Here is a 12,491-nt window from a genome sequence, read left to right on the forward strand (position 1 = left end):
GATCGGCCACTTGGCCATACCGGATGGCGGCTGGCATATCCTGGGGCATTCCAACGCCGGGGGAGGGGGCTGGCATTCTCGATGATGGGTAACATGCCATTCCAGCCAACGAGATCAAAGTATTCTTACGCGTTTAGAGCGCGCTCACTTCGAGCATTAGACTGATATCGATGACCCCGCGCATTATTTGCATCTGTCATCTGTCCTGTCCTGGTGAAAATCGGTCGATTACCCCCCACGCTCGTTTCCGACATACATCCCTAACGCCTAATTTCAGCGACTGCCTTAGAAGCGCATATCTTTCTATTTTCACGGCATGGGCCAGGTCAAGGCTCAATTCTGGCTTCAGGGTCGGAACTACTAGCTGCCATCTCGTCTCAAGATGGAGATCGAAAATCGGGTGGAATTGCCGGACGGACATCTTGTGAATCTTTCTCCCCGGCCTCAACATCAGACCCAACAACGACGAGTCCAGCAACATCAAGGCCAATACCAGGCATATCAAGCCTATCGAGGACATTACACATCGACTGAATTGTCGGCAACTCCGCCGTCGAGAGATAACTATCCTGGCATACCCTGCGAGCTTAGTGATTCTCGAAGCCCACCGGACAACATGTTTCACAAAGACAAAGCAACCAAGCTTCCGATTCCCAGGAGCTTGAATGAGCAAGGAAGAGACAGACGAAACCAGACCCCAAGTCCGACTGGGATACCCAAGGCCTCTCCCACTGCCTTCTCCTCGGGCGGATCTGGTGGCCAGTCTACAGAACGTGACCCATACTGGAAGAAGATCAGAGGCAAGTTTGATAAGGAGTCCCCTTTATCACAAAGGGCTTCATATGTCCGGTCTAGGGAAAGCGATCAATATGGGTCACCGAGTTCTGGAAACCCTCACTTCCAGGGTAAATACTCGCGGGAGGAGCAGCCGCTCAACCGAGGAGCAAACCTTAGAACAGGTATTCCAAGTCCGAGCGCCAATATGGGTGCAACAGTCCGGCATACTCGAAACGAGCCCTCTAATCGCCCAGAAAGCCAAAAGAAATGGAGAAGAAACGGCGATTCATGGGTTAGCCTGGACTCCAACGAGACCACCCCCAGAAGTCGGAACGGACGGATACCACCACTGAGTCTAGTCCTCATTCTCATCCTTCTGTATCCCCTGTCTCAGATGATGATAGCTCCATGACAGACTGGGAGGACAGATTCGTGGTTAATATGCCCACTGCGAAAGATCCGAATCCACCTACAATGACGGCAAAACAAATCGCAGAATATCAACGAAGATATGAAAAAAGACGTCGCTCTACTGGAAAATCTAATCCACAGAATGGATCACCCCAAGGGGAGCATACCAATCAACAGGAAAAGCCAGCAGCGCCCCTCAAATCTCATCATGATGGGTCACCGCCAGCTCGCCCAGATGCCGACTCCCAACCAGCGCCTGTTCAACTACAGCCATCGCAGAAATTACAAGCACAGCGGCCTCAAGGACAACGGGATTATTACAGTCCCGATGAAGTTGGCAAAAATCGTATCAGCACCATTTGGGAGGAATCACCAACGAAACCGAAAGAAAAGCGAATATCTCAAAACGCGGATGGTTCTTTTTTAGGGTGCAAGGAGATCAACGGACCAGGCACAAAGAATCCAGACGAAATTCTCTTGTTCGCAACCGGCGAAGACTCCACAAATCTCCAGCCTCGTCCACTCGCTGTCGGTCGCCAAAGGCGCCAAAAAGAAGAAAGGAGATCCGGCGCCCATCAAGAGGTGGAGAGGTCAGAGGACAGGCGCCGATCGGAAGATCGACGGAGATCAGAAAACCGACAGGTCTCGGGAGACAGACACAGGTCGGAGGAGAAACGGGTCCCGGAAGACCGACGTGTGTCAGAGGACCGTGCCGTTCTTCAAGAAGAATGGTCACAAGTTACTCGGAATTCGAAGCATGTCCAATGCTTGAAGCCGTCAACGGTCATGATGAGTCAGGATTCCAGTTGCCCCGAAGACGAAATACTGAGGCCAGACTCCCAGGGCTCGGGCAAAGAGAACTCCCGCCCTATAGAGAGACCCTCGAACCCCACAGAGAACCTGCCAGAAAGTCGCGGGGAAGACGATGTGTTCATTATCACACCCACTATCACGCGCACTATGATACCAACGGTAGAGAAGAAATGTCAGGGCAAAGCTCTCGTTCAAAAGCCGCAAGGGTTGCGAAGGCCTGGTGGCACAGGCCAATCTGGTACCGGAGAGGCCGTGAAAGCTGTTCGGGCGAAACCTCAAGTAATCTCTACACATTCTGGACTTCGACTACCGACGGCCACATCGCAAACCAAATCGACCACTCCCTCAGCGCCGTCCTCAAAAACAACACCACAGAGCAGCATTCCCACTCCCAAAGAGTCACCCACTGCCAAAAAAACGAAAGAGATGAAAGACAAATCCCCCGGGAAGTCATCGCAAGGGAAAGCATCACCAGGAAAGGAAAACGAGAGGAGCTCAGCCACGAGCTCTATCCGTGGCTTCATCCGTACCTCCGGGCTCGCAAGGTCCACTGGAATCGTCAGGTCGCCCACTGAAAGCCTTGCAACCATTCTTCGTCACGGTACTGAGTCTCTTCGCAATCGTGCTGAGTCTATTCGCAATGGCACAGGGTCTCTGCATCTGAACAGCCGTAAGGGATCGCCTGTCTCTCAGCTTCCTTCCCGAGATAACTCTGATTCTTCTCGGTCCGAGAAGTCTTTCCGATCTGCAAAGGAGTCTGCAAGAAGCACTCCGCCTCCATCGACGAAGTCTTCGCCCGCGAAAAGAGAATCACCAGCTTCTAAATTGTCATCTGTGGAAAAACCACCTCCAGCTTCAAGGTCTGTTTCCTTTGAAGGGCCTCCCGCGCCACCAACTCCGAAAACTCCAGCAGAAGAGAAACCGCCTCCACCCATTGAAAAGTCTCCTCCTGCTTCGCGACTCACTCGTGCTGAGAGGCTTGAGAGGTTCAAAGAAGAAGCTCGTGCCCGCCGGGCTACAAAAATGGCCGAGAAGGCAGAAGAAATTGTCGCTGAGGTCGCAGAAATCGCGGAACTAGATGGTCATCAAGTCACCGGCCGAAAGAATCATCTTCAATCTAACATCACGAATGTGACGGATGTAACTGATGACCTACACGAGCTAAATTCACGAGAAAAGGACGGCTTCCCAAAAGAAGGTATCAACCCCATGGCTCTATCAATGATGTTTGATATCATCGTTGTTGCTGTCACGCACATGCACAAGTCGGCCTTGCAACTGACTGAAAGTTCGTGTGCCAAGTTTATCGTCAACAATGTTTTCAACATGATTAAACACTGCTATCGTGTTTTCAGTCGCGTGTATCGCGCCGTGTCGCGTTATCAGGCAACAGGCACCTGGCCCAAGGCCAAGAACGACCAAGCCATCAGTCGTTTTCTCCTGGAGCTCCTCCAAGCTGTCGTTTACCTCTTTATCCTCGCCTTCTCGACAATGCTCTTGGGCCGTGCGGCAAGCTATGTCGTTCTTGTTGGAAGCTGGATTGTGTGGTTTGCCCGTCCATTTGCGTGGGCCTTCAACTGTATTACGCGGGCTCTAATCATGTAGGGCAACCGAAGAGCTTAATTATGTGCTCTGTGTTCAAAGAGGACGTGTAAGATTGATTTAAACATCCTGGAGTTTCTGATGGGGCGTTTTGCTTGATTTATTGATTTAGTTCGTTCCTTCATGGCTTTTCGATTGACTGGAATCCGTTCATTACTCACCTGTAATTTGTATTCATATGGCATTTTTACATACTATCACCATGGAATCCTTACTTTTCTCAATTCTACACGTATAGTCCTCTAGTAGATCGAGTTTGGGGTTCTCCAAGCGCTGCATGGTCGACTGTTACGGCTCGCGAACTATCGGACGCTGATAAAACGACGCCATTCTCGTCCGCCCACACGCACCTGGACTTGGCTGAACATCCGAAAGCCATGACCTAGGCATAGGGAATTGGTACCGAAAATCAAGTCCTGCCAGAAGTATCTAATCGGCTCTTTGGATTCTGAGTCCACTGAATTGTTTGCTTCGTTTCTCACATCGAATCACATGATTGCAGTGCCCGCAGCCAACCCCCCCGGCTGGTCCGTTGTCTCCTGAAAGCCTTATCCTGTCCCGTCGTATAACTTTCATCCCCAAGTCCAACAACTTCAAAATGAGTTTTTGCATATCGTGTAAAGGCGAGATAGAGGATGGGAAACATCGAAGAAGTGCGTGTTGAACGAATGATCACATCAGTCTTGCCATACGTCTAACTAAAACAGTATTCTCTACCAACGACGGATTGAAGGTTTCAGACGCCATTAATGATAATTCCCAAGACCCACAATCAGACAGTGAGCCTGGTGGTATGTATTACTGGCATGAGGCTTGTTGGCAGTTTCAGGAAAGGCATCTGCTATGCGACCGTCCGTCTTTACATCGTCTCGTGGAGACCTGTGGACCTCATCCTCCATGGTTTGATATTAACTTGGTGAACTGTGAGTATACATATTGTATTATTAGATAAACAGCCGGCTTATTCCCTACAGGGAGTCCATATATCGAAGAGATGCTTGAATTTCCAAGTGCCCAAAACGACCTTTCTTTGCTTTTATCAAAGGCGACGCAATTCCCACGGCCGACTCTTCTTGCAATCCATGTATATGGCACTGGCAATGATTGGTTTGCTGATTTTCCAATCGAAATAAAAGAAGAAATTGCAAGCTATCTCCCAACCAAAGACTTTCTATCTCTCCGACATGCATCACGCTCCATGACAGTCATATTTGCTAGCCAAAGGTTCTGGAAAAGCAGATTTTCTATTGGGGGTGATCGCGGCTTTCTGGAACATATCGCCGCAGATAAAGACTTAGACGTGGACTGGCGTTTATTGTATCACTGCTCGAGCACTCGCAAGCTTAATTCACGACTTTGGGCGAAGCAAAATTACTCGCTCTATTACCAATGGGTGGGCGATTTCTGTTCGATGACTCATTCGCGAGACCTGCAACCTTACGTGAAGAAGCCAAAGCGCCGGAACGGATTGCTTTGGGAAACGGCTTATGGGAAGGAAAGAATTGAGCCTTCTTTGCGAGGTCAACCTCTCTACAAGCAAGCCATTGTTGTGCCACAAGAAATGGTCGCCATAGGAATAAATCTCCTGACTTACTCTTGGCTGTCATTCAGCGATATTGTGGGTATCGAATTTATCTGCAAGGGAACAGCTACCCCAAACTCTGTTTTGGGGTCTAGAGTTCCAGGACAACAGGTCATTCTCAATACGACACGCTCGTCCCTGAGGGGATTTGAGTTTGCTTCCAGTTCGGAGGGGATACACGCAATTCGCATTATTTCGGAGCATGGCTTATCAGAATGGAAGGGCCACTGGGGCCATCGTGCTGTGAAAACGAAGCGACTGGAGGGAGACGAGGAGATCCATGCCCTAAAAGGCTATTTTCAGGTGGGCGCCTTTTCAATAATATCTGGGACCGTAGCTGATGAAGTTTGACAGCCAGCGCATGTGATGATTGACCTAGAGGTGGCAAGAGAAGACACCTCATACCAAAGGAGTCAGAAACAGCAGATTCAGAAAGAAAAACGAACTGAGGAATAAAACGAACTGAGGAATAAAACGAACTGAGGAATGAAGACTTTGCATAGCAGAGTTGTTGATCACTAGATTTGAAATCATGTAGCGAGGGGATATTTTCATCTTCGTGTAGGAATGGAAGGCTACTCAAGTCCTATGTGTCCTTAGGAATTTACATATTATTTGCACAAAAAGCTCGCATATAACTGCCCGGGATTCCCCATGTTGAAGACGAGGAATACCCAAGGCCTTTGAATTTATCTTTCTTTTGGTCAATTTAGTCTTATTGAAGACATGGCCCTCTCCCAGTAGAAACTCCATCATCCGGGTGTTGAAGGTCCTTTAATGAAACAATGCAAAGGTTGGAACGCAAAAGATGGCCAGAAAGTAAGCGCCGAGCATCATAGAGAACTAAGCCGAAAGAAAAGCAAGGTATCAAGTAAAATCCACCGCTGCTTGAATGAAACTGAAAGACAGGAGATGATTGACGCATCGTCCTCGCGAAAATCTCTATCAAAAAACAATAAGAAACAGACGACAATAAAGGAAGCTCACGAGAGAGCAGTATTATGATGTTGAATTTTTCGAATCTTCTTTCTTTTTTTTTCTCCCTTCCATCTGGAGTCTTCCGAAGAATCCAGAAAGCAAGCACCGGGCCCGTGGAGGTTGATAAGAGGAAGAGGAAGAGGAAGACATCTGAACGATGGGACGTCGTTGTTAAAGAGACGGGGTATCGGTACAGGGAACGTTGAATGTTGAAACGGATGTTGAAGTTGAAAAAGAAATGAACGCTCAGGAAGAAATCGTTGAGAGGTCTTCAATCGTGACGCCATGACGCATTGCAGGGAAGCCCGAGATTTGGTGTTGGATAGTGTGTTTCGGGGCTAGTATCGTTGAGTATCGTTGAGACAAGGTGATGTTGAATTAGGTAGTAATCGTGAGTTTTAGTGATGACAGTGATTGTAAAGGTGATCTCGGTGTTGGATCTGAGTCACTATGATTGCATGAAAGGGGGCTTTTTTTTAGTTTTTCGCAGACGCTCCGTTTTGTTCTGCGGCACCGTTCTGCGCGGATGAACCGTTGGTCTCAGGCTTTCCGGGTAGCTCGACCTCGAAATCCTTGATTTCGATATCCTTGAAGAGCTCGAAGACAGCATTGGATCGGTGGAAATCGTTATCAACTGTAATATTTCCATATTAGTAAATATCCAATAACGTGAACAATCAATCTCTTACCGATGTTCACCAGATACCACTCATCCATAACCTGTTGGATTAGCTTCCGACTAGGACTACCGGCCTCGTGACACTTGGACCAATCATCACCAAGCCGGTACGCCTCGTCCTTCCAGGCAAGGAAGCTGACTGTTTCGACAATGGTCGGTTGAATGATCTCTCGACCAGCAAAGATACCCCAAGTCAAGGCGTTTGGGCTATCACGGGTGTTAGTCCGCAGCTCACCTCCTTTGCGGATAGCGTGATACGTCAGGTCGTCGTTCTTCTCGATCCGTGCGATAAGCTCATCAATCAGATAAGGCGGGACCAAGAGTTCCAAATAGGCCTTCTGGTAAACGAAGCCATTCTTAGGGCCCCATCCGTAAACCGGATGAGAAGACTTCACACCATTCACAGCAGGCTGTGAATTGATAGTGAAGAATCCTCTCTGATTCAAATTGATCAGAAGATCCTGAATATCGTTTGCCTCGGCGGTGATTGGGCTGTCGCTCCAAGGCAATCGATCCAATTTACCCTGCAAAAACCGAAGGAAAATATCGGAAAGATCTTTGAGCGATCTGGGCTCGCCCCAGAGCTTGATGTTCTGTTCGTTGGTTCCTTTGAGCCCAATACCGTATTGATCAAGTTCACCGAAAGCAGGCGAACGAGAGTCAGTCCATCGACCGTTGGGGTATTCATCCCATGTTTGGGTACGGGCGATATAGGAAGATTTTCGGTTTCTCCAGAAGACGGGACGTACATCCTCGCCTCGTCGTCCCAAAGCAAGCGATGGCCGCCAAGGCAGAGCTCGCTGAATAGGGGATTCATCAGAAGGCGTTAGCCCAAGCTCTTCAAGAACTAGCCTCGTCGCCTGCGCCAGATTCATCGTATAGCTAAAATGCATGTATCAGTATCTAATATGCGATAAAACAGGCTGGTTGGATGACATACAAATGCAGGTGGTTAATACCGGAGCTCAGAAGCTTGCGACACATCTCGGCAATCAGGTGCTTGCCGATATCTCTGACGGCAGCATCATCATTCTTGACGGGCTCCAGAGCTTCCATCCACTGAGGTGGCACGCGGATCTTGGTCCAGTTGGATCGGCGAATGAATGCAGCGTATGTCTGAATCGGCATGATACCCGGAATGATTGGGATTGTGATTCCCTTGGCGCGGCACTTCTTGACCCATTCAATGAAGTTTTCCACATCATAGAACATCTGAGTGATGACGAAAGAGCTTCCTGCGTCAACCTTCTCCTTCAAATGGTCGATCAGCTGATCCACATCCGGGTTGTCATCGGCACCCTCCGGGTAACCTCCCACGCCGATATCGAAGTGGTTGCCGTATTTTTCGCGAATATATTTCACAAGATCCTTGGCATAACGGAAGCCGTTCTCGGTAGCTTCCCATGCTTCCTTGTCTCGAGGTGGATCTCCTCGTAGGGCCAGGATGTTGGTGCAGCCGGCCTTGTATGCGGCCTGGAGAGCCTGGTCCACTTTCTCCCGGGGCATATCGGTACAGGTGAGGTGCATGCAAGTCTCCAGACCATACACGGACTGAGCAACTCCGACCATCTCGCAGGTCAGGTCGGAGAGGCGACCACCCGCACCCCATGTGATGTCGATGAATGAGGGGCCCAGTCCATGCATACGGTCCATTCGATCATAAAGGTTCTGTACACCCTGAGCAGTCTTGGGTGGAAAGAACTCAAAAGAGATTCCCGGCTCCCCCGCAGCCTCCTTCTGCGCAAGCTTCTCTCGAATATGCATCGTGTCGTGTCAGCCTACCCCGCGGGCTGTGTCAGCATCCTGGTTTCACTGCGAAGCTACGGTGGATGTCAAGGAGGTCCCTTCGTCGAGTAAGGGGAACGTCCGAGGGCAAGGAGTCTTACCGAAATTCAACAATCGAACAAATGTCTTCCGAGGCTGCGAAACTAAATGGAGACTAATATGGGGCTGTCTTGCAGCGAGGTCTTCCGATCTCCAGGATACCTGACCTGTGAGCTGTGTGACATCCACAAATTGAAGTTTCACAGGGGCACACCCGACAAAGCCGAACAAGAACAGAATGAAGTGAAAAGAAAGAGGTTGTGGAGGCTCCAGGGGGAGTGAAGAAGGAGAAGTCAACCTTTGGGACGGTTTGGCGGGGGACTCCGGCGATCGGAGGCACGTGTTCTGGCTCCCACGACGAGGATTACACGGTCCAAAAGCAATATATGATCTATAGCTTCATGAAAATCGAATTCTACGGACTCAAAAACCCTCCATCTGCCTTCTACCATGAGTCTCAGAGCTTAGCAGGCCGGGAATGGCCGTGATAGCCTGCCCCTCCTGCCCCTCCACACGAAAAAAAGGGTTCCCGGGCAAATTTTCCCGTTGCGGCCGCTTATCGCTCGCCGTCGACACATTATTTTGGACCTCCAAACTTTCTTCTTCCTCGACCCCCGACCAGTCGAGCACCAATTCTTGAACTCCAGTCTCATTTTTCCTTTTTTTGTGTCATACCAAACTACTTCGAACTCCTCTGAACCAGGTCACCATGTCCGCCAACATTCCTCCTCCCTCCGCCGATCAGGACTACAAGTCCACATTGTTGCCGCTGCTGATCTCGAACAATGTCCTCTCCTTCGGCACCTACGTTCTCAAATCTGGTCGCGAGTCCCCCTATTTCTTCACTTCCTCGCTTCTTCACACTGCGCCGCTACTGCGCGCCACTTCCGCGGCCTACGCGAGTGTCCTGTCTGCCGAGCCCTTCGTCACCACCGGCGCCGACGGCACCACCAAGCCCAACTTTGATATCATCTTCGGACCAGCTTACAAGGGTATCCCGATCTGTGCTGCGGTCACTAATGAACTTGCCGTCCGTGACTCCCTCTCCGGTGCTCCCCAAGGCACCTGGGATAACGTCAGCTATTCTTTCAACCGCAAGGAAGCCAAGGCTCATGGCGAGGGTGGAAACATCGTGGGTGCTTCCCTGAAGGGCAAACGAATTGTGATTGTGGACGACGTCATCACTGCTGGCACTGCTCTTCGTGAGGCCGTTGGTATTATTGAGAAGGAAGGCGGCATCGTCGCCGGTGTGGTTGTCCTACTAGATCGCGAGGAGCGGGTCAGCGATTCTGAGTCCAAGAGCGCGATTGGGGTTGCGCAGCGCGACCTTGGTGGCAATATCCCCATCCGCGCTGTGATTGGCCTTAACGACCTGATTGAAAAGTTGGGTGACAAGATTGGCGCCACTGAGATCCAGCGATTGAAGGATTACCGGTCCCGCTATGGTGCCCAGTAAATCATACCCAAAATAAGAAACGATGCACGAGACAACAAGAAAATAGGAGTTTTGATACCAGGATGATCCGGAACCGCTGTACTCAATATCGATGCGCATAGGGATCAAGATGTGACGAGCAATATGCCTTTTAAATTTCTTCCTCATAAGAAGTTTCTCCGAGCATTACCATCATTCTCCCGGTACCATGTTATTTCAAGTTTACCTGATAGGAAAAAGGTCCCAGTGAATGTAGATTATAATTCATAATTTATCGACACCACCTTCGAAAAGGGATCGTTCCTTCAGGCATATGAATTCTCCTGGCAACGGACGAACTGGTATGACACGCCAAATTTCCTCTAGAGCACTGAGACCCCAATCGGGCAATTTGGAACTCTTGAGGATCAACAGCTGTGAAGACCTGCTTTTGCCTGTTTAAAAAAGCTTAGGTCCTTCGGAGTGCAAATGCAGTGGATAACCAGTGAGCCCTCTCATAGGTTTCGGTTTATCAACATCTCACACACCCCTGGAACTTGGGTTGTACGAGACAGCTAACCTCGCCGAGCTTGGATATTATGTCTCGGATGATCACAATAGCTTCGGGGACATGAGAGAAGCGACAAATCGCAAGAAAGACATGCTATGTTGATAGGCCTGCCACGGCACTGAAGGTGGTAGGTGTAAAGATTCCAGAGTCGCACACGCAATGCAGCAGGGAAAGTAAAGTTGCCCAAAGCTGAGCGCTTGGTCATTTCACTCAATGTGAAAATCAGGCTCTCTTTACGGAGATCAACTGAGGGTGTTGCATGGAGGTGATCTGATCGCACACTGGGCATTGGTGATATGGAGTGTCTGTGTGGTAAAATTAGAGGAATAAAGCGTAAAGATAAAAATATTTCTGCACAAGCTATTGATGGAATCAATTAGACCAAACCGGTCTATAATGTTTTTGTGACAGGAAGAAGATCTCGGATCCTTTCTTCAACGAAAGGCTCTTGGAAGAACTACGTGGATTGAACAATGCCGAGCATCCGTGAATATTTGTCGATGTCCACCGTCAAAGCAAAGATATAAGGAGATTCAGAACATGAATATCCTAAACAGGCCTATCAATCTCAATTAGCTAAGTTCCAGCCATCTGTAAGTAGTCTTTTGTGTCACGCAACGCGGGCTGGGCTGAGAAGATGTTTTGAATTTTAACTAGTGGCTGAGGCGAAATAATCGCCCGGGTATCCGCGGCCATGTCTTATGTGGAGGCTCCAGTGCTTGGTACCAATAGTCAGCTTCTTACCAGAAGATGGTCTAAGCTGACAGCTGCTACCCTAATGTAATTTGCCAATGAAAATGGCAATTGCTTTGGTTGACTGAATGGAAGCCCGAATTGAATCGAGAATGGGACATAATTCAACACCGCTGACGTTATGTTGGACTTTCAAACACGGGAAAGTTATGTGTGATAGTAGCAATATAGGATTAGCTGCATGGCAATCATGTAGAGCTTGCATCAATTGTTTTTGGGAGCTTGATCCGTTGAACTCTACGAAGTTTGTGTTCGAGATAACAACTAGGTAATGGGAGACTTGTTAAGTTCCGTTGTGGCCTTTTAAATTTTTTGAGGGATTGTATGGCAGCATCAAATATGATACAATAACAGTCCATGGTTTTCACACGATCAACAAGAGGCTGTGTAAATTGGGCTCCGCGGGGTACATAGTACAAAAATCTAGGAAATAAGATTGAGTTGAACTTATTCAAAATCTGGCAGCCGTTAGAAGATTCTGTCCAGCATGTCCGACTTCTTTTACAGGCTGTTTATCTGACTAGGCCACATTCTAGATTATCAATTGACCTTATTTCGCTTAGCTTCTACTCGATTCTATCTAGTTTAGCTCCAGCAAGTGCTAAATTCAAGCTTAGTCATGTGTAAGCCTTTCAATATACGTGTATATTTGGCTTCTGAAGTGCACAAGAAAGACGATATTTTAAGAGATCTTGGAAAGCGAAACATATATTCATTGTTATACAAGTGACAAACAGATACAAGATATTGCCCAAATTGTTATTCGTGTATTTGACGAACATATATTCGCTCCGAAATTCAGTACCGAAAAATTCTATTAGAAAAAGCCAGGTAGAGCAAGCTACGCACATATTGGGTAGATGTTAAAAACACTCTTATATAAAAACAAGTCCCAATAAAGAAGACATCTCAGGCTCGAAGACTTTTAAATAAATATTTTCATCTAGGAGGAAATTGTCTCTGGATAACATCGTCCCGCGCAAGTCTCTAATCTCAGGGTAAATCAAAGCACGGTCCTTTTTATGTACTCCATATCTCCCTAGGGATTGATGCGGTAGCAGTTCAAATTCCAATTTCGATCACCATG

The 12,491-nt window shown here is 48.4% G+C and overlaps 4 protein-coding genes across 4 annotated transcripts; 3 read left to right on the forward strand and 1 right to left on the reverse strand.

Moving 5' to 3' along the window:
- Window positions 1-382: 382 nt before the first annotated feature.
- N7462_011233 (putative NTP binding protein) lies at window positions 383-3,606 on the forward strand (the record flags this gene model as incomplete). The annotated part of the gene is made up of 2 exons (XM_057082947.1): window positions 383-1,155; window positions 1,206-3,606. The coding sequence occupies 2 exons, from the start codon at window positions 383-385 to the stop codon at window positions 3,604-3,606; spliced, it is 3,174 nt and encodes a 1,057-aa protein (XP_056928302.1).
- A 1,408-nt stretch (window positions 3,607-5,014) lies between these two features.
- N7462_011234 (uncharacterized protein) lies at window positions 5,015-5,536 on the forward strand (the record flags this gene model as incomplete). The annotated part of the gene is made up of 1 exon (XM_057082948.1): window positions 5,015-5,536. The coding sequence occupies one exon, from the start codon at window positions 5,015-5,017 to the stop codon at window positions 5,534-5,536; it is 522 nt and encodes a 173-aa protein (XP_056928303.1).
- A 1,103-nt stretch (window positions 5,537-6,639) lies between these two features.
- Window positions 6,640-8,606, reverse strand: N7462_011235 (methylenetetrahydrofolate reductase (NAD(P)H) MET13; the record flags this gene model as incomplete). The annotated part of the gene is made up of 3 exons (XM_057082949.1): window positions 6,640-6,797; window positions 6,853-7,724; window positions 7,783-8,606. 3 exons carry the CDS (start codon window positions 8,604-8,606, stop codon window positions 6,640-6,642), a joined length of 1,854 nt encoding a protein of 617 aa, XP_056928304.1.
- Window positions 8,607-9,375: 769 nt separating this feature from the next.
- On the forward strand, window positions 9,376-10,122 carry N7462_011236 (orotate phosphoribosyltransferase; the record flags this gene model as incomplete). Its single annotated transcript, XM_057082950.1, has 1 exon — window positions 9,376-10,122. The coding sequence occupies one exon, from the start codon at window positions 9,376-9,378 to the stop codon at window positions 10,120-10,122; it is 747 nt and encodes a 248-aa protein (XP_056928305.1).
- Window positions 10,123-12,491: the final 2,369 nt, after the last annotated feature.

This window comes from Penicillium macrosclerotiorum, assembly GCF_028827735.1.
Source record: "Penicillium macrosclerotiorum strain IBT 26536 chromosome Unknown utg000011l_segment0_segment0, whole genome shotgun sequence".
Lineage (NCBI taxonomy): Eukaryota > Fungi > Ascomycota > Eurotiomycetes > Eurotiales > Aspergillaceae > Penicillium > Penicillium macrosclerotiorum.